Raw genomic sequence first — 19,689 nt, 5'->3', positions numbered from 1 at the left:
ATCAAAAATATAATAATGGGATGGGAAATATTTTAGTTGATCTTTTCGATATTTGGTATATTATATTATATTATTCTTTGAAATATTTTAAATATTTAATGTGTTTTTACAATGAAGAGGGCAAACAAACACCTGCATCACCCACTTGAGCATCACGGCCACAGCTCTGGCATAAATACGACTGCCTCTGCCGCCTTCCTCATTACAGAGATACACATAGCTGAGGCACAATCTCACCTGCTGAAGAGGAACCACTCCTCTCTACTGTTCCTCCATTCGGCAATCGTGGCTACGACAGCCAACAAGATCTCATCCTCCACAGCCGTGTTGGCCTGAAGACAGCAGAGCAGCACGGCCAGACAGCCCCGCACACCTACACACACGCAACATTATACGTTTCGCATCACCTAAGTGAGGGAGATTGGTGCTGCTCGGCCTATATGACTCATCATGTGCAGTGCGTGTGTGTATATGATTTGAATCTCACTGTCGATGCAGTCCTGCTCTCCGTCCTGCCAGTTAAGGAGCTCAGCGACACACAAGGCGATGAGGGATTCTCTCTCTTCGCTGGCTAGAAATGGACACAAGACCTGCACCGTGCTCACGCTGTGTTCTGACAGGGGGAAGAAACTGACAAACACACAAAAAAGCAACAGAATCAGCAGGAACGTCAAAAGCACCTTGCGGGCTTGGCTGACATTTCTATCAGAGATTTCTATTTCAGGTAAATAAAAGAAACCTGGAAAACTAAAATATTAATCAGCAAACACTTAATCTCAACGAATCACATCCAAAGTTTTTTTGTTAAATAAATACACATATATTATGCATTTGTTTTGTGTGTTTTGGTGCGCTTTGATCAATATCTTACCTTTCTACGTTGCCATACAAGTTCTTAATGTGGCTTGGTTCCATTTTGCTGTTCTGCATGTATTTTGCCAGAGCCAGCGACCAAAGGGAGCCCTCTTCTTGTGACCTGTGATTAAAAGTAATGAAAGGGTCAACGAGATGTCTTTATTTGTAAATAAGCATATTTACACACATGCTAGGCCATTTCTAGTGAAATTGCTGAGAATAAATAGATGTCACGTGAATGAGCTGACCTTGTGAAAAGTGTGTGTGACAGAGTAGTTTGGATCAGGCTGTTGCTGTGGATTCTCTGCTCTAAGTTCCAGGACTGCAACAGCTTGTGATATTCAGACACCAAGGATGGTGAAAGCTCCATTTCTTCACACCACTGAAGTCCATAGAAAATCTCTGAAACTACATTAAAACAATTATTGATGACAATTTATTTTAACTCTATAAAGCTTGCTGTATCATATTTGATTAGGGTCCCTAAACCAACATAAAAAAAATATATTTTGCATCTTGAGATCGTCTTCAAGTCTCGAAACATTATATTTCATTGCATTATATGTTTGCCCCCGCAATAAAAACTACAGAGCTCCAATAATAAAACTAGCATTTAAATATCACTATAATAAGATTATAAGATATGGAGATATAAAGTGGCAACTGATAATTGTATGCATTTCATGAAAATACTACTGTTATTAAGACTGATTCACGATATATCATCCTCTAGTGTTTTATTATCCTTTCAGAACATGTAATGCATGAGCAAAAAATTGTGCAAGTCTCACCTATGTGTTTGAGATCAGGAATTTCAGAGAAGTCTGCCTCCACCTGCTGGTCGTCAGGTGAAGCTGCAGTGAAGATGATTCTGCCCAGTAATGCACTTACACACAGGTGTGCGGGCAGCTGGTTAGTCGAAAAAAAGCCCATGCAGGGGTATTCACCGGTGACTCTGAGACGACCGCACAGTAGAGGGCGTTTCACCCACTGCAGAGATGCACAAAGGTAATTAATTAAAATGAAATGATATTTTTGCCATATTAAATCGCCATGGCCAAGAAAGGCAGTAAAGACATCAATAAATTAGTCCATGTGACATCAGTGCAATTAATGACAGAATTTTCATTTTTGGGTGAACTATTTCTTTAAGGAAGTACCTTCTTTTTACCACTGTATAAACACATTAAGCCAGTATTTAGCCATTTTGTCAGCTTGTTTTGCTTTTATGAATGTCATTTGTGACTGGCTGAGTACCTGAGGGGGCAGGGCCCGCCTAATGCAACTCCATTCCTCTTCAGTAGGAGTAAGACAGCAGATAAACTGAGACAGGAGACAGCTGGTGTTCTGGGCTGAGGCGATGGTCTGAGCCAGACTTTCGACAGCCTGCACCAGAACCTGCAGACTGACATTAATAACAGAGGAGATTGAGACAAGTTCCCAAACAATACTTTTAGCTATCCAAACTTTACAAAAACAACAGTATTCAGAGAAAGCAGATGAGAGATGAGTCCTTCTGAGACCTTTTGACTGTCAGTGGCATGGTGAGTAGCTGACTTTTAACCCAGAGTGCAATGTTGTGGAGGAGAGTGCCCTTTGTGAACCCTGCACCCAGGTGAGTGATCAGTGATTGAACGCCAGCAGTGTAGGCCTGCTGCAGCTTTAGGAGAAGAGCATCTGCAGGGAAAAAACAGACACGCATGTAAAACCGATACACGCAATTGTGCAATATTGAAAGAAACAACTATTTAAAAGTCTAGTTCTTGAGTCTATACCTGAGAGGTGAGCGGAGATTTGGTCCTGTGCGCAAAGTTGAAAAACGGTCATAAGCAGGTCCTCGGCAGACGCAAGCAGCAGGCAGCCTTTCACCGAAGAAAAGAAGGTCGCAGCCACATCAGAGATGAAAGTGACCAGAGGCTCAATGTTCCCGGCGTCTGACATGCCCTTTGCTTCTGACAAGGTGGCGTGAAGCTTGTCAATGATCTGCTTGACATAGGCCTTGCCAATGAGAGGCGCTGCAGAAAGAAGAAAGAGCAAAACAGCATTATTTCCTTTAAGCCAACCATCAAGTCATTTGCAACACATAAAAATAGTCCCATAACGAGACATTGAGTGTCATACAAAAGTATAGGGTCAGTAAGATTTTATTTATTTTGTTTTGTTGGAATAAATTCATACTTTTTCAGCAAAAACGCATTAAACTGATATACAGTAGATTTAAAATAAATGCTGTTCTTTTGAACTTTCTGCTAATTAAAATCATTTCTAATGGGTCATGTGTCACTGAAGACTGGAGATATATATATAAAAATAAAATAAAACTTATTTTAAATTGCAATAGCATTTCACAATATTACTGCATTAAATAAATACAGCCTTGGTAAAAGTTTTTTGGAAGAAGTCAAGCATTTCATTGGATTCTTCACTGTAAAATTTGTTGGCTAAGCCATTAATGCCGTCACTCATTTTTGCGCACAATGTTTCTACCAACGACTTCTTGCCAGGAAATTCTGGTATTTAATTCCTTCAAATGCGTTATCCAAGAGCTTGTATTATAAAAGTAAAAAAAGTGAGTTTTAACTGCAATATGCAAGACATCAGGTGGTAGTTTTTGGGTAGCGATGAGATGTAGACTTACCATTATTGTGCTGCTGTGACAGAGCCAGGCTGATGAGAGGCCAGCCGTGTACATGATGATGGGATGATGAAGAAGGTGATCCTCGCAGACCCATCACACACAGCTCTCCAGCCAGACCCACCAACCTCTCTCCCAACACTGGACCCCTCAGCCAGCCGACACACACCTCCAAACGGACAGGATCTGAACACGCCTGTCATGAACGGGAACAAAAGATTTAGTTATCCCTATGTTTCTTCAATACAAAACATTGAGAAAAAGCTAAATGTAATGGAAGTGATAAGGTTAATTAAAACAGATACCTTTTCGATAAGCTGAAGAGTCACACTCCAATTCAAATCCCTCTGTGTTAAAAAAGACAAACAACTGATTATTGATATTACATGCTTGTATATTAGAGGAAATATTTTTTAATAAACAAATGTGATGTAAAAAAAGTTGAAAAATGTAAACCTTTTATACTGGAAATATAAAGACTCTTTAATGAATATGTTTACATTTATCTTTATTTTCACGTTTATTTACTTATGTTTATACTTAAAAGTATATTTCGATTTGTAAAGACATTTATAATGTTACAAAAAGGGTTTTTTTTAGTTTTGGTCAATATAGCATCGTTGGTGAATAAAAGTATTAATTTCTACCTCAAAAGTATTAATAATCCTACCATTCCCAAAAATAATAATAATAATAATAATAATAATAATAATAATAATATTAAAATAGTTGGCAAAGAAAGAAAATTTTAATACTGAGAGCCCTTTCTATAAATATTTTATTGTATAAATTATTAAATATATTATATTATATTATCGTATTAACAAATTATCATTATATTATCAAGGCGTTTGCAAAAATGTCAGAAAAAAAATCTAATTACTATAATAACTTTATTGTTTTTTAATAAATATAATTCTTTTCTGAAGACCGGTGTCTGTTATTACGCTGGTGCTGTTACTTTGTGCCATGTCTAATGATACCCTTTAAAAGGTTAGAGCATTAATATATCCCTGTAGCATCCCAATCTCCCGAGCCATGTGGGTCTCTTACACTGATGTGGTTGAGGATCAGCGTCTTGTCATCACTGGAGCTGCAGCACTGCAGCGAACTGAAAACCATGTCTACCAGGAAGTCAGTGTCCTTCCTGTTGTCTTGTTTTAACCACACAGTCACTCTTTGTAGAAGAAAGTGGACAGCTGCGTTCTCAGCGAGCGGCCTGAGCTCCGGCCCCATTTCAGGCTTCATTTCCTCCGGCCTCAGCAGCACCTGGAACACCTGAGGACTCGGGAACACCCCAAGCAGCTGAGACAAAAAGCGCAGGTGCCTTTCCGACTCCCGTTCACTCACGTACACCATGTTGAGCTCCGCCAGCTGGCACACCAAATCCAGCAGGTGTCCGTTTCTCAAGGGACAGTGCTGCTCCTCGACCGCTGGAGCTTCCCTGGGAGGTTCCTCTCCTTGGCCTCTTTCTTCCATGTCCGTGAAGCAAATTTTCACAGTTTTCTTCTTCTTAGCCTTTTTACTGGCACTGTTCGGGTTATGCATAATCTGCAGGAGCGAGGCAATGCCCTCCAGGGCTGTTTGCTTGGCTTCTTCACAGTCTACGTATGCTGTGCACAGACGACCCAGACCCTCCCAGAAGTCTGACAGCAGTCTTTGAAAGGTGGGAGCCTCTTTCCCAGCCACCCGCTTTTCCCAGGACAGCAGCATATCAGAGACCTGAGGGAACAGAGGACCCGTCTGCAGCGATGGGTGTCCCAGAGCTCTGTCAATCAACGGCAGGAGCTGTGAAGAGAGAGTTTAATCTATGAGATATTAGCAGACTTCGAGGGAGACCTTTTCATTGTAACCCACAGACCTGTTCTGAGATCAGCATGTTCTGGATGTTTCTTTGCTCCTGCTCGTCTCCAGCATTCTGTAGGATGATGAACCGAAGGCACTCCATTGTGGCAAAAATAATGGCTGCACTCTCTGAGGGACTGGACGTGGCACGATCGCTCGACAGCCTGGACCAAACAGAACAGTCTCATATGCTCACCAAATATATTATTACAATATACAATAACAATTTTCTATCGTAATAAATTCTGAAATGTAATTATATACAGTTGTACTGTATCATCACTGGTGTATAGATAGTATAGATCACTGAATCTGATTAGACCATTAGCATCACTTTTCAACTGGCAAAAAGTTTCTATATTTTTCCTATTTAAAACTTGACTCTTCTGTAGTTACATTGTGTACTAAGGCACAATGTACATATAGTTTCTAAACCGATATGGCTAGAAATTATACTCTCATTCCGGTGTAATAATCAAGAAAGTTTGCATGGCTGCAGCAGGGGCAAGGATATTACTCAGCGCCTGAAAATAGTCCCCATCATTTTCAGGTGCTGCGCAAGAAATTTAGATCAGACCAGAGATCAGAGATCGACTGAATGTATTCAAAAATGGCAAAACTGTAGGGAAGTTGAAAATTTGCCTATTTTATGAAACGCATGAAAACAGAATGATGACTATATGAATAATGACAGGACATCATTTACCCCTCTATGACAGATGTGAGGAATGCCCTGGAGAACTCCAAGTTGGGCTGTGTGATCTCAGCCGGCAGTTTGCTTATAAACGGAAGCAGGTTTGGATGCAGAGATGTTGCAAGACCACGACCTCCTTCTTTAAGAAGCACCCAGAGCTTCGGCATCACACCTTTCCTGGCATTGACATGCGCCCAGCAGTTCTGCACACGACAGCGGTTCACACGATAACTGATTCTGAATTAGCGGCGACAACATACAGCTATAAGGCGCAACAACATTTCTAGAATGGATACGGGTTACGACAGGTTAACTACTTTTTAAAAGGTTGGGCTTAGTAGTATTTACTGAACTATTAAACAGTAAGGTATTTTTCTGCGTAAAAAAAAAACATCAGTCTCACATCAACGCAGGACAGAATATGGAGGACCGCCTCCCACAGAGGGGGCAGCACCACCGGGTCTGTGTCATCGATTGACAGCAGCACAGAAGAACACGCTCGGGCCGCTTCTGCCTGGATCAGCTGGGGTGTGTGCGCACACATGGTAGCAATCAGCTCAAAGAACGCCCCTCGAATCTAAAAAAATAAAAATCTTCAAATAAACAGCTAACAAACAGTACAGTACAAAACACAGTGTGAATAATTCAACGGCACCTTTACATGTAACATTTTTTTTAATAACACTGCATATCTCAGTGACATCTTACACAAAACCTAGTCATTTTTCTGGTTGTAAATTATCTTAAGAGCTAGAAAGGTTAGGATACAGGTTAGGCTCACCTGTGGGGTCTTGTGTTTGCTGTACTTCCAGAATTTTCCCTGTGCGAGGAGTTGGGTCAGTCGCTCCTTCAGCAGCTCTCTGTCCTGCTCGGGTAAAACGCTCAGCAGTCTCTTTAGAGCCAGCAAAGAGCAGGTCAACAGACGGATGTACTTCGCCTCTCGCTCCTCCTCTGGAACACTCCTGTACAAAAATAAAACTAAATAAAAATATTCTATACATAAACGACATATATCATCAACATGACCAACAAATCAAAACCAATATCACTATCAGGTTATTCTTGCGCATATCCTACACTCACTGAGGATCACTGAGAGTGTCAGCCGTTTCTTTCAGCAAGTTGTCTTGGAGAACCTGAGAATCACAGAAAATGTTTTTTGAACTTTCGCTGAGCGATGTCAACCCGCATCAAACATTCTGCAGTGTGTCATTTTTCCTCAATGCGAGCTTAAGATAAGCTTTTTCTTACATTCACAACCTCATCTTTACAGAAGCTGATGGCCTCTGCTTGTTTATTCAGGGGAAATGCGGCCTGGAAAGCAGAGCTGGCAGCCGAGGCAGCAGGAGAGTACGTGTCACACTGAGAGATGAGCCAGTGCCCCATGATGCTCTTCAGGTAGGGGGCCAAATTCCTCTTCACTTTTAAAACCAGCTGCTCAAAGGCCAGCTGCGTGGCCTCTCGCACGCGGCGGTCGTGGTCCTGATGAAAACATATTATGCATTAAGCTAACCTTTTATTTACACAAATAGACTATTAAATGATATGTTTAAATCTGACATAATTAAACAACTTGCTGCTTCAATAGAAACTGGGGTTCACATATCTGAGACCACCCAGTTTTGCCCAATTCTTATTTAACACAAAATCTTTAAAATGAAAAAATGAAATAAAACTACATACAAGATAAAATTATAAATATCAATAAATAATATACAAATAATGCTAGGGTTGTCGTTCTTCCTTACCACTGATATTCGGCAGTATATCCGAGGCCAGTATGGGAGAACACCTTTTACAACATCAGGCTCTCGCTCTTGACACATTGCTCCAAACTCTTGCACTGCCTGAAATACACATTAACCAGGATTTATGTGTCATTCAATTACTGAGTCAGTTAAATGAAGTGTTTTATGAATTGAATGGTTTATATATAAGTAATGGGATTAGATTACGCAGTTTATTTACTGACATTGCAGTTCAAATAAATGGTTAAATTTTCAATATACCCTATATAGTTTTTGGATTTTAGATCTAGATTTTAACCACACTATTACATGCTGTATCGTGTTAGATGTTAAGAACTAATATTTCCAATATATTAAATGGCAAATTTGTGTTTAGTTTACTTTTGTGCTTTTTAAAAAAATGTATAACCTACATGAATGTACCTTTTTTTTCTTACATCTATTTACATGTAAGAATCACTTACACTTACACACACATATCTGGTACTTGGAATATCAACAGAAGCAAGAAGAAAATAGAAAATACTAGCATTCAGGAACTCCATGTAGTCCTACCTCTACAACAATTACAGTCTTCAACACTTAAGAAAATAAGCGTGGAGATCAAGAATGACCTTGATGTTGCTTAGTGATCGACATTTTAATACTTCAATACTCATCTCTTTTCAAACATTTGCCTGGTAGGCAACGCAGAACTCCTAACAATCACAACAAATAATACCTTCAATTTTGTGACTGCATCTCTCTTGGAAAGCTTCCGCAGAACCATGCGGAAGTCTGCATCCACTAGGTTGTCTATCTCCTCTGCTCCCTGTACTGCAGGTACGTATCCTGGGTCACTGGAGGTGGAAACACCAAATCCCACAAACCCCGGGACAATGCCACTTTCCCTGGCCAACAGATCAGCGGCTCTGCCACTGCTGGATGGCTGAAAGACAGAAATGACAGGGCTGTCATTACACATTCATCACCATTTCCTGTCTAGATGATCACGGTCTTATGGTATAGTCAGTTTAGCCCACTATCATAAATGGTTGCTCAACTTATGCACTTTTTATCTGATTACACTACAAACACGTGACGTCAGGACCCTAAGAACACAGGTTTATATAACAGACACGATTATGAATGTCACATCAAACGTTTCATAAATCACTTTACTTTAATAAAAGACAGACGTGAACAAGAAGTACACAATATCAACAATGTGTTGTAGTGAGCTATCCATGTGTGCTGTCATAGTTTACAACACTGACCAGTTGTAGATTCTTTTGCCATTATTTTACCGCTTTAGATTGTAGGGAGAAAATGTTAATAATATAACAGCTCTTGCTTTTCTTACCCGAACATTTCCTTTCGTTCTCTGTTTATTTTTGCCACCCATTCTCTCGTCGGCTGAGCTTCTGCTTCTTTTCCGACTTGAGTCACACTAGGCGCGCGGTTATGATGTCACGCACACGTACTTTGCGCGCGCCCAAAACACATAAAGTTGCACGCGTGGAGTGTGCCGTTATCAACAACCACAGGTATTTCTGTTTTTACTATCCGGATACTGGCGTATTCTGTATACCCATGGAATTCTTGTTTATCTTTTTACATGTATAATAGCTTACTGACAATAAGCTTGATTTAAAAAAGGCTGTTCTGCCATTTGCTGGCTCACGTGCTGGTAGTGAATAACTATTTCAGCGTGTTTCTCGTCGGAAGAGAAAGATGAGCGTGGACGGGGAGCGTGTGTTGATCCAGCTCCAGAATGAGAGCGGTGAGGTACTAGGATCCCCCTTCGATGTGCCGCTGGACATCAGTCCGGAAAAACTGCAGCTGGTCTGCAACGCGCTGTTACAGAAGGTAGGGATGAAGGACTGAAGTATGTACTTCCTCCAGTTGTCAGAGCCCATGATGTATTGGAGTATAGTGCGTATGATCTATTCTTTTAGAACCATACTGTCTTCAGTGTCACATGATCTTTTAAAAATCATTCTCATATTTTGATTTTGTGCTCAAGAAACCTTTCGTATTTTATCAATGATGGAAACAGTTGTTATATTTTGCAACAATGAAAATGTCTCAACTGTCAGTTTTGATGTACGTAATGCACCTGTTATAAATAAAGTAATACATTCTCAAAGTATCTCAGTGACCCCAAACAGTAACGTATACATAGTTTATTGCGATCTATAAAGTACAAAATCGTGTGTTGTTTATATATATGGGTACTTGACATGATGTGACAGCAGTGTGACATACTATATAAAAAAACACCAAATATTACAATAAAAAAATATAATATATAAAAATAATAATAATTCTGTGGTTATTAATACAATGCTTTGTAAATAATGAAGTAAAAATAATGTAATTGAGCTTTTATTACGTGCTACATTATTACTTGGAGTTTAGTTTCTTAGAACTGAGTAAATGGCAAAAAATATAAATAATTTAGTGGTTGAAAACTTAACCTTCCGTCTGGATTAATTCTATCTTGAAGTTTCTTGTATTGTAATTCATCCTGTTGTGTAATGATTTGCTTTTGTGAAGCTGCTTTGGAACAATAGCCATTGTAAAAAGCGCTATACAAATAAACTTGAATTGAATTGAATTGAATTGAAACCCACAAAAGAAATGATGACCATGTTTTTCTGTTTCCATATTTACACCAATAGTCTTTATGTTGAAAAAAAAGCTAACAACATCAGCAAGCCTTGTTCAATAACAGCTTTGCTTAAAACATGTATTACCTTTCCTTTATGATTTTCTACAGATCGTATAGTTTCATAACCATGATCTTTTCTGTCTGTGTGCAGGAGGAGCCTGTGCCGTTCCTGTTCTTTGTGAAGGATGCCGAGGTGGTGTCAAACCTGGGTTCCTGTGTGCAGACGCTGGGCCTGGAGACTGAGCAGGTGCTGCCGGTTGTTTACCAGCCGCAGGCCGTGTTTCGCGTGCGGGCCGTGGCTCGGTGCACCAGCTCTTTGGAGGGCCACACGGAGGCCGTCATCTCTGTGGCCTTCAGCCCTACAGGAAAGTAAGTGGATTAAACAGTGACGTTACATATTCAGTTATATAAATACAGAAAAAACATGTAACAAATCAGGCTGCATGCATTCTAATAAAGCTTTTGGGGATGTTCCTCAGATATCTTGCCAGCGGATCAGGGGACACGACAGTGAGGTTTTGGGATCTGAGCACAGAAACGCCTCACCACACTGCTAGGGGTCAGCTTTTTTGCTCAAAGATATAAAAAACAGGGTGTATGTACGTTTAACCGTGCGTCTGACATTTTTCCATCATGTTTTCTAAGGACACACACATTGGGTTTTATCCATTGCCTGGTCTCCAGATGGCAAGAAACTAGCATCAGGGTGCAAAAACAGTCAGGTCAGCATGTCGCTCTTATTACAAGTCACCGATATTCCAGTGTACTAGACGTTCTTAAGGTGTAACATGTTGTTTTATATCTCCTGGGATCTTTGCAGATCTTTTTGTGGGATCCAATCACAGGAAGTCAGATTGGAAAGCCTTTGACGGGACATACGAAGTGGATCACCTGGCTGTGCTGGGAACCTCTTCACCTGTGAGTTTGGAACAATCTATCTGGCCTTGTATTTAAATTATGTTTTATATCTGCTAATTTTCATGAGCTCATTTAAATTTACAATGAATTGACTATCGAATTTATCATAAATTATAATAATTAGATTATTTTTTTAGTTTTGTATTTAACATTAATATACTTTTTATAATAATTTAATATAATTTAGTAATATTAAAATGTTATTATTTAATAATTGTTTAATTATGTAACACAAAGTTATTTAGTTATTGTTAGTTAATGCGTTAACTAAAATTAACTTACCATCAGCAGTGCATTTATTACAGTATTAATCTTTTGTAATGAATTTTTAATAAATGCTTTTTAATTTATTTTTTAATTGTTAGTTTAACTGATAGAACCTTGTTAAAAAGTATAAACTTTAATACAATTATAATTCTGAACATTTTAAAATAATAAATAACATAATTAATCAGCAATTTTTATTCCATCACAGGAACCCAGAGTGTCGATATTTGGCTAGCACCAGTAAAGACTGTTCGATTCGGATCTGGGATACGGTTTTGGGCCGCTATGATAAGATCCTGACCGGACACACGCAGTCTGTGACGTGTGTAAAATGGGGAGGTGATGGTCTCCTGTACACCTCATCTCAGGACAGGACCATTAAAGTCTGGAGAGCCAAAGATGTAAGAGGTGCCCACTCTTAATGGATTAAATATTGCTATATTTACTAGGGTTTGACTGAAAGATCTGTTCTGGTCTGTCCTGAAGGGGGTTCAGTGTCGTACACTGCAGGGTCACGCTCACTGGGTCAACACGCTGGCCCTCAGCACTGACTACGTTCTGCGCACAGGAGCGTTTGAGCCTGCTACCGCAACCATTAACCCTCAGGACCTCTCTGGATCATGTATGTTTCAACACCTGAGCTTGATTCATTATTATACACTACTGTTTTAAGGTTTGCGGTTAACAAGGCTGCATTTATTTGATCAAAAATACAGTAATATTGTGAAATATAATTGCAATCTAATATAATCATTTAACTTAATGAAATGAAGATATAATATAAAAAAAAATATTAGTGTGGCTTGAGCACTGACCCCAAAACTTACGTGATAACTTAAGTAATATGAATCTTTTATAGATTATAAATGTATTTATAACTACTTTCCACAGTGGAAGAGATCAAGGAAAAGGCTTTGAAGCGCTACAACAGCGTCAGAGTGAGTGAGACCAGTCCATATACAGTACTGACCTGTAAGAGAAAGAGTTTATGTATAAACCTGAACATTTGGTCTTTTTTAAGGGTGACAGTCATGAGAGGCTGGTATCAGGATCAGATGATTTCACAATGTTTTTATGGAACCCAGCGGAGGAGAAGAAGCCAGTGGCCCGTTTGACAGGTCACCAGGCGCTGGTCAATGAGGTGCTGTTCTCACCGGACACACGGCTGATCGCCAGCGCTTCCTTCGATAAGTCTATAAAGATCTGGGACGGAAAGACGGGAAAGTAAGCATGACAGTCACGAATCCTGCATTGATTTGGTTATCTTCAGAATAGCATATTATTTCTATAATATGTGTGTGGTGCTGTATTAATATTAGCATATAGTACGTATGTGCATGTATGAAAATACGCTATGAATACGCAGATTCTACATTTAATTCTACATTAATGTTCATAGCGACAGGCCCATAGTGTACTTCATGCAGTGTACACTAGAGGGCGCTCAAATCACATTAGCTCCGGCATATTTTGCTCGTCTGCTCATGGCAACAACCCAGGGAGTTTCTTGAAATATAATGTTAAAAACAGCATGTTTTCTCCGGCTTTGTGTAAGTGTTTTTATAGAACTCTGTTTTGTGTTTCAGGTACCTGACCTCACTCCGTGGTCATGTGGGGCCAGTGTACCAGGTGGCGTGGTCTGCAGACAGCCGTCTGTTGGTCAGTGGCAGTAGTGACAGCACTCTGAAGGTGTGGGACATCAAGAAGGGCAAACTGAGCGCAGATCTGCCTGGCCACGCTGATGAGGTGAGAGACACACACATATATATACACACACAAAAATATAAAATATATATATATATATATATATATATATATGTGTGTGTGTGTGTGTGTGTGTGTGAAGAGTTATACATATGTTCACCATGTCTTTATAAAATGACTTTTGATGGGCCAAACTAGAAACTAATAAAATGCTAAAAAAAAAAAAATACATTCCAGAAACATTAACAACAGCATAGCAGTGATTTTAGCCTGATCGAACACCGCCAATCGAATTTTCTTTCATTGCTCAGGTTTTTGCAGTTGACTGGAGTCCCGACGGACAGAGAGTGGCCAGCGGTGGAAAAGACAAGTGTTTAAGAATGTAAGTGACCCTACACCCTGTGCAAATTTATTTCCACACGCGCGCAACGCAGTGCGCCACACCACCCAGCAGGAACACCTGGCACCTTATCTTCTGTTTCCTTTTTAGATGGAGGAAGTAACCCGGAGAAACCAGCAGCCCTCGGCTCCGCACCCAACAGCCAATCGGACGTCTCGAAGCGTCGCCCCACAGCATGGTGGACAGCAGTGTCGGAGCATTAAGCCTTAGCCTGTTCAACGAAACCGCTTCGACAGCATCACAATAGCTGACATATAATGCTCTCAGATGGTGTCGGGCCAGATAGCGGGAAGATAAAACGCTGCCGCCTTTTTTTCCTTTTTTTTTTGCCCCACTCAAATGAGCGATTGCCCTGTGGAAGTGCTGGGCGAACTGACCCAGCCTAATCTGTGTAATCTTTCTCACACAGTCTTTGTAATTAACTTAATCCCTAATGCTGCGATACCGGCGGAATTAACTGGGTCTGCTCCAGCGCAGAGAGATAACCAGCATCGTCACAGCGGACCGTACTACGTCAGCAGAGACGTTTTCTCATTTAACAATCAGTAAAAGGATTTTTATGGAACCCGTATCGTGTGGCTTTCTTATCTTGAACGAACAACTGTAGAGCATCAAAAGCGGTTTGTTGTTATCGCACGGCACATATAATACGTGAAGTCTTAAGATGGAATTCAAAGAGTTGGGATCGATATTTGCCGCTCAATAAGGTCACGGAGACGGGAAACTGAACCTATTTGGTTTATTGAATGCGGGTTGAATTGTTAATGAAGAAGCACTACTATCAGACGCGAACACAAAAAGTAGCGTAGCTAGTACAGAATAAACAAGCTTTCGGGGAAATGCTTGTGTTAATGACAAAGAAGCTTATGAACAAATTGTGCAACTAAAAAAAAAAAAAAAAAAAAAAAGCTGCCGTTTACGTTGTATAAAAAAACATAAAACATCAAGCTGGTCTTCATGATTGCACTCGACATGCAAGCTATTTTTTATCGAGTAATGTCTGAGCCTCTACCGGTTTTGAGACTTAGGACAACATCACGATACATTTGACTTCTTAGAAAAGCGCATTTTCAGAGCTGTACATGTAAACTAGGACAAAAGAACATGTGCGTTACATTGATATTTCTGCGTACTTGGTTGTGCTATTACATTTCATGCCACATGTCTCACGACAACCTCTATAAAAGCATGGTGGTGAGAAGACACTTGCATGATTTTACCGAAGGGCAAACTGATGAAACGCTTGCTCATGTATCAATATTTTTTGTGCGGCAATAAATGTACCGTAAGCTACAGGTTCTTTCTCGCGGCTCAAGCTCCTGGCTTCAACTATACAGACACAGATGGATGGTTTAAATCCTCTAGGCCAGAGGTCACGGTTCAAGTCTGGATCTTTAGACTTGACTGACGTGGCCAACTGTGTTTGGATAGTTCAGTCTGTCTCGATCAGTTCGGCACTCTGGTTCGTCTTCAGTCTGTTCTCCAGACGTTGTTCAGTAGTTTTACAACCTCCTCGTAGAGAACAAAGACAATGGCCACGTCTAGACACACTCTGCCCAGTCGGGGGACTGTGCCTTTATAAAACCTGTGATCAAAAGTGAAAAAAGGAGAGATCATTTTTTGCCATTGTTCAGCTGATTTTCATCTCAATAAGAATTCATGTGATCAAGAAAATCATCATTTACTCACTTTTAAGTATTTTGAAGAATGTGGGTGACCAGACAGTCACTGGTCTCCATTAACTTGTGTATTTTTTATTTTTTTTTCCCCTAATACGCAAGTCAATGGAGACCAGAAACTCTTTAGTTAGAAATACAGATTTGGAACCGCTCAAGAGTGAATAAATGATAAAATCTTAATTTTTGGGTAACTATCCCTTTAAATGGTTACTCCACCCCAAAATGAAAATGTAATTAATGAATCACTTACATTTTTATCCAAAATATCTTTAACAAACGTAGCTTTTTCGAACGACATGTGGATAAGTGATTAAGTGTAGTAATCCTTTAAGGCATGCAAAAACAAAAGGATGTGAGGAAATAATGATTATGAAGAAAAACATACGCTTGAGGTCCTTCATTCTTCAAAATCTGGAATGCACAATCTAAAGTGCTCTTGTAGCGATGAGCCTCTAATCCCTAAAAAAAAAAAAAAAAATTTTTATATATATATATAAAATAAGTGGCATCTAATGACATTTTCTTTAAAAAAGTGAATGAATACATTCAGTTTAATCCATTATTTAATAAAAATAATTGACCTGCATTCGGGTCTTCACCACATCAAGCGGCGTGTTCCCAAAGACACTCGCCGCTCCGGCTGTTGCTCCGAACAACGCTGTAACCAGCGGGTGCATGTCGCGTCTGGGGTCATCGCCTGAAGGAAAAGCCAACATGATCATTTTACTTGAACAGCAATATTGAAATAAAATCATTTTAATGTATCACTGTTAAATGAAGGATAGTGGTCTCGTCCACACCTTTGTACCAGTTGCGCAACAAGTTCATTACATAAAAGCGTATCGCCTGGTTGCTACCCTGCTTCAGAAGTGTAGCAGTCAGTCCTTGATACGTCCCTCGGACACCTACAAACACAGAAGAAAGATAGTATTAGGCGCACTATAAATTTTTCACTTTTTATGACTTTTTTATATCAATTTTATGTTTTTAAAAACTTTTTTTTTTCTACCAATAAATCTTAGATTTTATTTTTCACAACTTTTTTTTGTATTTTCTTCATTTAGCTACCCACATGTTGATCGATGCTATTACTTCCATTACATTTTCTATGAGTGGTCCATGTCCTACCGTTTCTATGAATAAGTTGAAGTGATTTCCTTATAATACCTTGATCTCTAATTATTTCCCGTACACCGTGGAAGAACCCTCGATAGCGTGGCCTCAGAGAGCACTGGTCATGAATGAATTTCACCTTAAAACAGTGCAAACAGGACATATGTTGTGTGAGCATGTAAAAACACTAAAGAGATGGTTTAGCTTCAGTTGCTGATCCGCACTGACATCCATAAAATCAAGAATAAAAACACAATGCAATTCAATGGGGACCGACTTGTGGTGAGCTATACCTTTAAGGTGATGTGTTCTTTTGATGTACAAAAAAAAACGGTAATAGTCCTACCTTGACTGTCTCCATTGGACAGACCACCAACACCGCCTCTGCAATTCCCGCTCCGAGCCCACACAGCAAACTTCCTTTATTGTCAAGCCTCCCCGTGGCATCCCTCATCGGGTTACTAAGAACCTCAAATGTCCCGAACCTGCCATAATGTCAGGTCATGTGTCGGGTCAATGTCATGTGTCAGCAGTGGAGACACTATTTAAGCTTCAACGCATAAAGACCAGCGTTTCTCACCGTACTGCAGATTTCGGGATGGATCCATAAAGCAGTGAACTAAGTCCTCTGTATAGCCCTCTCAACCCATGATCCTGCACTGTCAGCTTAACACAGTCGCCTGCGCAAAAATCCATTTTCTCCATTTTCACATTTCAGAAATTATTCAATCAAAAATAACATTACTCCGAGATGCAGATGAGTTTGTTTCTTCGTCGGAACAGATTTGGAGAAATTTAGTATTACATCACTCGCTCGCCAATGAATCCTCTAAAGTGAATGGGTGCCGTCAGAATGAGAGTTTAAACAGCTGATAAAAACATAACAATAATCCAACACAGCCCATGATACAACTTCCTCCAATAAAATTGTCGTCTTCTCGCATCAAAATCCTCCAATGCATTGTTTGCACTTGTAAACAGTGCTTTATCTGTGCATGTTTCTCTCCTGATTCGCCCAAGATGAGTTTTTTTTACTGGACGAAGCAGTTATATACATTCAGAAGCCATATTTTAAGTTTACAACTTCTTAATAATTATTTACAATTCTGCTCTGACAAAGACATCGCCTCATCTATATCTCAGATCGTCTGAAGGCGAGTACATTTTCAGAATATCGTCATTTTAGGGCGAGGTATTAATTTCACAATGGTGGTCTTCCTCACCTATGCCTCGGTACCGTGGAGGATTTGCTCTTTCATCTAACTGTAGCTGAGTCTTCACATACTCTGTTGGAAATGTGATGCAGATCTCAATGCCCCCTGCAATGCCACCTGGGTAAAAAAAAAATATAATCAGTAAATAAAGCGAGTCTAAATTACATTCACTGTCATCAGAGGCAATCTCTGTTTCAGCTGTTTAACTTCAATCAAAGACAAGTCACTTTCATGCAAGGTCATTTTGTTTTTGTACCCACTCGTTGTTTAACACACAAATACTATGCAACGTTTGTAGTTAAAGTAACGATGTCGGAATACGATAAAGTAGTTATACTGACATTTATATTAGTTTGTGTTAGTATCGGAACGCTCTTTTAAGTGTCCAACCCTGTATAAACTGATATCAGCATGCACGAACTGCTATCAAGTCAATGCATGAGACTTCTGGAAGCTACTATTTAGTTGACCAAGCAAAGACAAGCGGGTCACGGACTGACAGTGAGTTTAACAGTAATGGCAGACCGGAGGGGTTATAAACGGGAGACATCTGATCCGTAATCACGCATGACTGTTGTTGTGGTCTCGCGCATAACAACGTTAGCGTGATCCACCAAAACATTGGCGCCTGTTTGCTTCTAACGCAAACACAACGCGCACTTACCCGCGAGAATAGCCTTCCACGGATGGGTGATTTTTCTCCCTCCGATCGCCGCGGCCGCTAGATTCCTCTGGCCTGGATAAACGTTAGGAATTGGGGTAAAAGTGCGCGTCGAGCCCCCGCCAGCGGAGGGAATCCGGGTCAGCCCCGAAGGATGCTGTAGCGGCGTGCATCCTCGTCTCAGTATCGCATCTTTGCACGGCCCGTCCGAAACAGAAAACGGTTTATACAAAGACGACATGTTGTAACAATATTTAACGCGTTAGGTGAAATTTGTAACGTGCGACGACGCGCAAGACGCGCCTGCCCAATAGGACGCAGACAACACAATCACAGGAAGACCACTGCGGGGCGTGGCGGCGAAGAGCTCATGAATATTAATATAAAGGTCACGCAGCGCGCTCAGCCATTGGTCTGTTTTAAATGTATGATTAATTTATTGCGTTACTCATCTTATGTAATATTAATAAGGCGCGTTCGCCGATCCAATTGGTCCAATGGTATTACCACACCCGGGTTTGTTTTAAAAACATAATTAATGTTTGATCAGAGAAGGCTTGAGTTTAATTTAGCAAATTTAATTTAATTTAATTTAATTTAGCAAATAGATTTGATGTAGAGATGTTTGATAAACTGTTTTCTAAGATTCTTGATTTTTCTAAATTTAAATTAAAATCGTACTGCGCAATACTATATAAATCACACACATTCACTGTATAAAATACTTTAAGGCGTTTTATAATTTAAGTACTAAAATTTACGTCAAGCTCGGCTATTCAGCTCTGTTATGCAAAGTATAGTTATTTTAAATATACCAAATAAATGTTTTCGCTGTTGTCGTTCATTTATTTCAAGTCTGTCTTTTAACTGAACATTTGATTTCAAGCTAGTCCCTACCTTATTTTCCTATTTAAGCTAAAACTGCAAACTTGTTGGTATTTTTATTACTTTATTTTTATTACTAACATTTTTAATTTCTATTTGAATTTCTGTTAATGTTTATAGTTTACGCAGTTGTTTGTTTATTTATTTATTTAGCTTGTTAGCTAGAAAAATTGCACATGGAAGGAAGCTTGTTTGTTGGGTAACAGCTAGGTGTACTGGTGTACTTTGTTTTTTTTTTACACACACACACACATGCAACTCTAACTCAGTTTAGTATTCAGATATAGACACTGTTTTTAAAAGGTACCCTACTAAGTTATCTGTGCTGCTCCCTGCAGGATTCCAAGAATGCTTTCGAGTTTGCACAGACCAGGGAATCTGAATATGGCTCCAGTGATGAAGCACAGATGTGTCCCAC

General features: G+C 39.7%; 3 protein-coding genes across 8 annotated transcripts in view; 1 reads left to right on the top strand and 2 right to left on the bottom strand.

Moving 5' to 3' along the window:
- ltn1 (listerin E3 ubiquitin protein ligase 1) overlaps positions 1 to 9,237 on the bottom strand; it is a 42,203-nt gene extending 32,966 nt beyond the window's left edge. For all 3 annotated transcript variants that reach the window (XM_043250160.1, XM_043250159.1, XM_043250161.1), the window contains exons 1-20: positions 9,120 to 9,237; positions 8,499 to 8,705; positions 7,778 to 7,876; positions 7,281 to 7,511; positions 7,113 to 7,165; positions 6,811 to 6,991; positions 6,433 to 6,606; positions 6,042 to 6,232; positions 5,352 to 5,499; positions 4,544 to 5,278; positions 3,796 to 3,837; positions 3,494 to 3,686; positions 2,631 to 2,870; positions 2,379 to 2,532; positions 2,113 to 2,260; positions 1,647 to 1,845; positions 1,104 to 1,263; positions 872 to 976; positions 488 to 630; positions 238 to 373 (exon numbers count right to left, since the gene is read on the bottom strand). In XM_043250160.1, the coding sequence (XP_043106095.1) occupies positions 238 to 373; positions 488 to 630; positions 872 to 976; positions 1,104 to 1,263; positions 1,647 to 1,845; positions 2,113 to 2,260; positions 2,379 to 2,532; positions 2,631 to 2,870; positions 3,494 to 3,686; positions 3,796 to 3,837; positions 4,544 to 5,278; positions 5,352 to 5,499; positions 6,042 to 6,232; positions 6,433 to 6,606; positions 6,811 to 6,991; positions 7,113 to 7,165; positions 7,281 to 7,511; positions 7,778 to 7,876; positions 8,499 to 8,705; positions 9,120 to 9,161 (3,581 nt within the window). In that variant the 5' untranslated portion in view covers positions 9,162 to 9,237. The remainder of the gene's footprint in view (positions 1 to 237; positions 374 to 487; positions 631 to 871; positions 977 to 1,103; positions 1,264 to 1,646; positions 1,846 to 2,112; positions 2,261 to 2,378; positions 2,533 to 2,630; positions 2,871 to 3,493; positions 3,687 to 3,795; positions 3,838 to 4,543; positions 5,279 to 5,351; positions 5,500 to 6,041; positions 6,233 to 6,432; positions 6,607 to 6,810; positions 6,992 to 7,112; positions 7,166 to 7,280; positions 7,512 to 7,777; positions 7,877 to 8,498; positions 8,706 to 9,119) is intronic.
- On the top strand, positions 9,201 to 14,281 carry nle1 (notchless homolog 1 (Drosophila)). 4 transcript variants are annotated; one of them, XM_043250165.1, is made up of 13 exons: positions 9,201 to 9,303; positions 9,485 to 9,625; positions 10,582 to 10,799; positions 10,910 to 10,989; positions 11,076 to 11,152; positions 11,251 to 11,348; positions 11,824 to 12,016; positions 12,102 to 12,237; positions 12,507 to 12,553; positions 12,637 to 12,839; positions 13,202 to 13,361; positions 13,631 to 13,701; positions 13,810 to 14,281. In XM_043250165.1, exons 2-13 carry the CDS (start codon positions 9,491 to 9,493, stop codon positions 13,820 to 13,822), a joined length of 1,431 nt encoding a protein of 476 aa, XP_043106100.1. In that variant the 5' UTR covers positions 9,201 to 9,303; positions 9,485 to 9,490; the 3' UTR covers positions 13,823 to 14,281. The 4 variants fall into 4 exon arrangements, with proteins under 4 accessions (XP_043106100.1, XP_043106098.1, XP_043106097.1 ...); XM_043250163.1 differs by having other exon boundaries at positions 9,230 to 9,303; positions 9,451 to 9,625; XM_043250162.1 differs by having other exon boundaries at positions 9,234 to 9,303; positions 9,416 to 9,625.
- Positions 14,282 to 14,444: 163 nt separating this feature from the next.
- Positions 14,445 to 18,765, bottom strand: slc25a1a (solute carrier family 25 member 1a). Its single transcript, XM_043250167.1, has 9 exons — positions 18,390 to 18,765; positions 17,735 to 17,842; positions 17,092 to 17,191; positions 16,858 to 16,996; positions 16,566 to 16,650; positions 16,199 to 16,303; positions 15,980 to 16,095; positions 15,784 to 15,857; positions 14,445 to 15,304 (listed from the first exon to the last, which is right to left on the bottom strand). Exons 1-9 carry the CDS (start codon positions 18,625 to 18,627, stop codon positions 15,190 to 15,192), a joined length of 1,080 nt encoding a protein of 359 aa, XP_043106102.1. The 5' UTR covers positions 18,628 to 18,765; the 3' UTR covers positions 14,445 to 15,189.
- Between the last annotated feature and the right edge of the window lie 924 nt (positions 18,766 to 19,689).

The sequence above is a fragment of the Puntigrus tetrazona genome, chromosome 10 (genome assembly GCF_018831695.1).
Source record: "Puntigrus tetrazona isolate hp1 chromosome 10, ASM1883169v1, whole genome shotgun sequence".
Taxonomy (NCBI): domain Eukaryota; kingdom Metazoa; phylum Chordata; class Actinopteri; order Cypriniformes; family Cyprinidae; genus Puntigrus; species Puntigrus tetrazona.
This window is presented reverse-complemented; position numbering and strand designations above follow the sequence as displayed.

Bases quoted from the DNA above. Each gene is read 5' to 3' on its own strand.
- slc25a1a (XM_043250167.1), bottom strand. From the start codon at position 18,627: ATGTCGTCTTTGTATAAACCGTTTTCTGTTTCGGACGGGCCGTGCAAA. The intron at 16,997-17,091 runs GTGAGAAACGCT...ACATTATGGCAG, and splicing joins ATCCCGAAATCTGCAGTACG to GTTCGGGACATTTGAGGTTC. The intron at 16,651-16,857 runs GTAGGACTATTA...CACTGTTTTAAG, and splicing joins GTCCAATGGAGACAGTCAAG to GTGAAATTCATTCATGACCA.
- nle1 (XM_043250165.1), top strand. From the start codon at position 9,491: ATGAGCGTGGACGGGGAGCGTGTGTTGATCCAGCTCCAGAATGAGAGC. The intron at 10,990-11,075 runs GTCAGCTTTTTT...ATGTTTTCTAAG, and splicing joins GCCTCACCACACTGCTAGGG to GACACACACATTGGGTTTTA. The intron at 11,349-11,823 runs GTGAGTTTGGAA...ATTCCATCACAG, and splicing joins TGCTGGGAACCTCTTCACCT to GAACCCAGAGTGTCGATATT.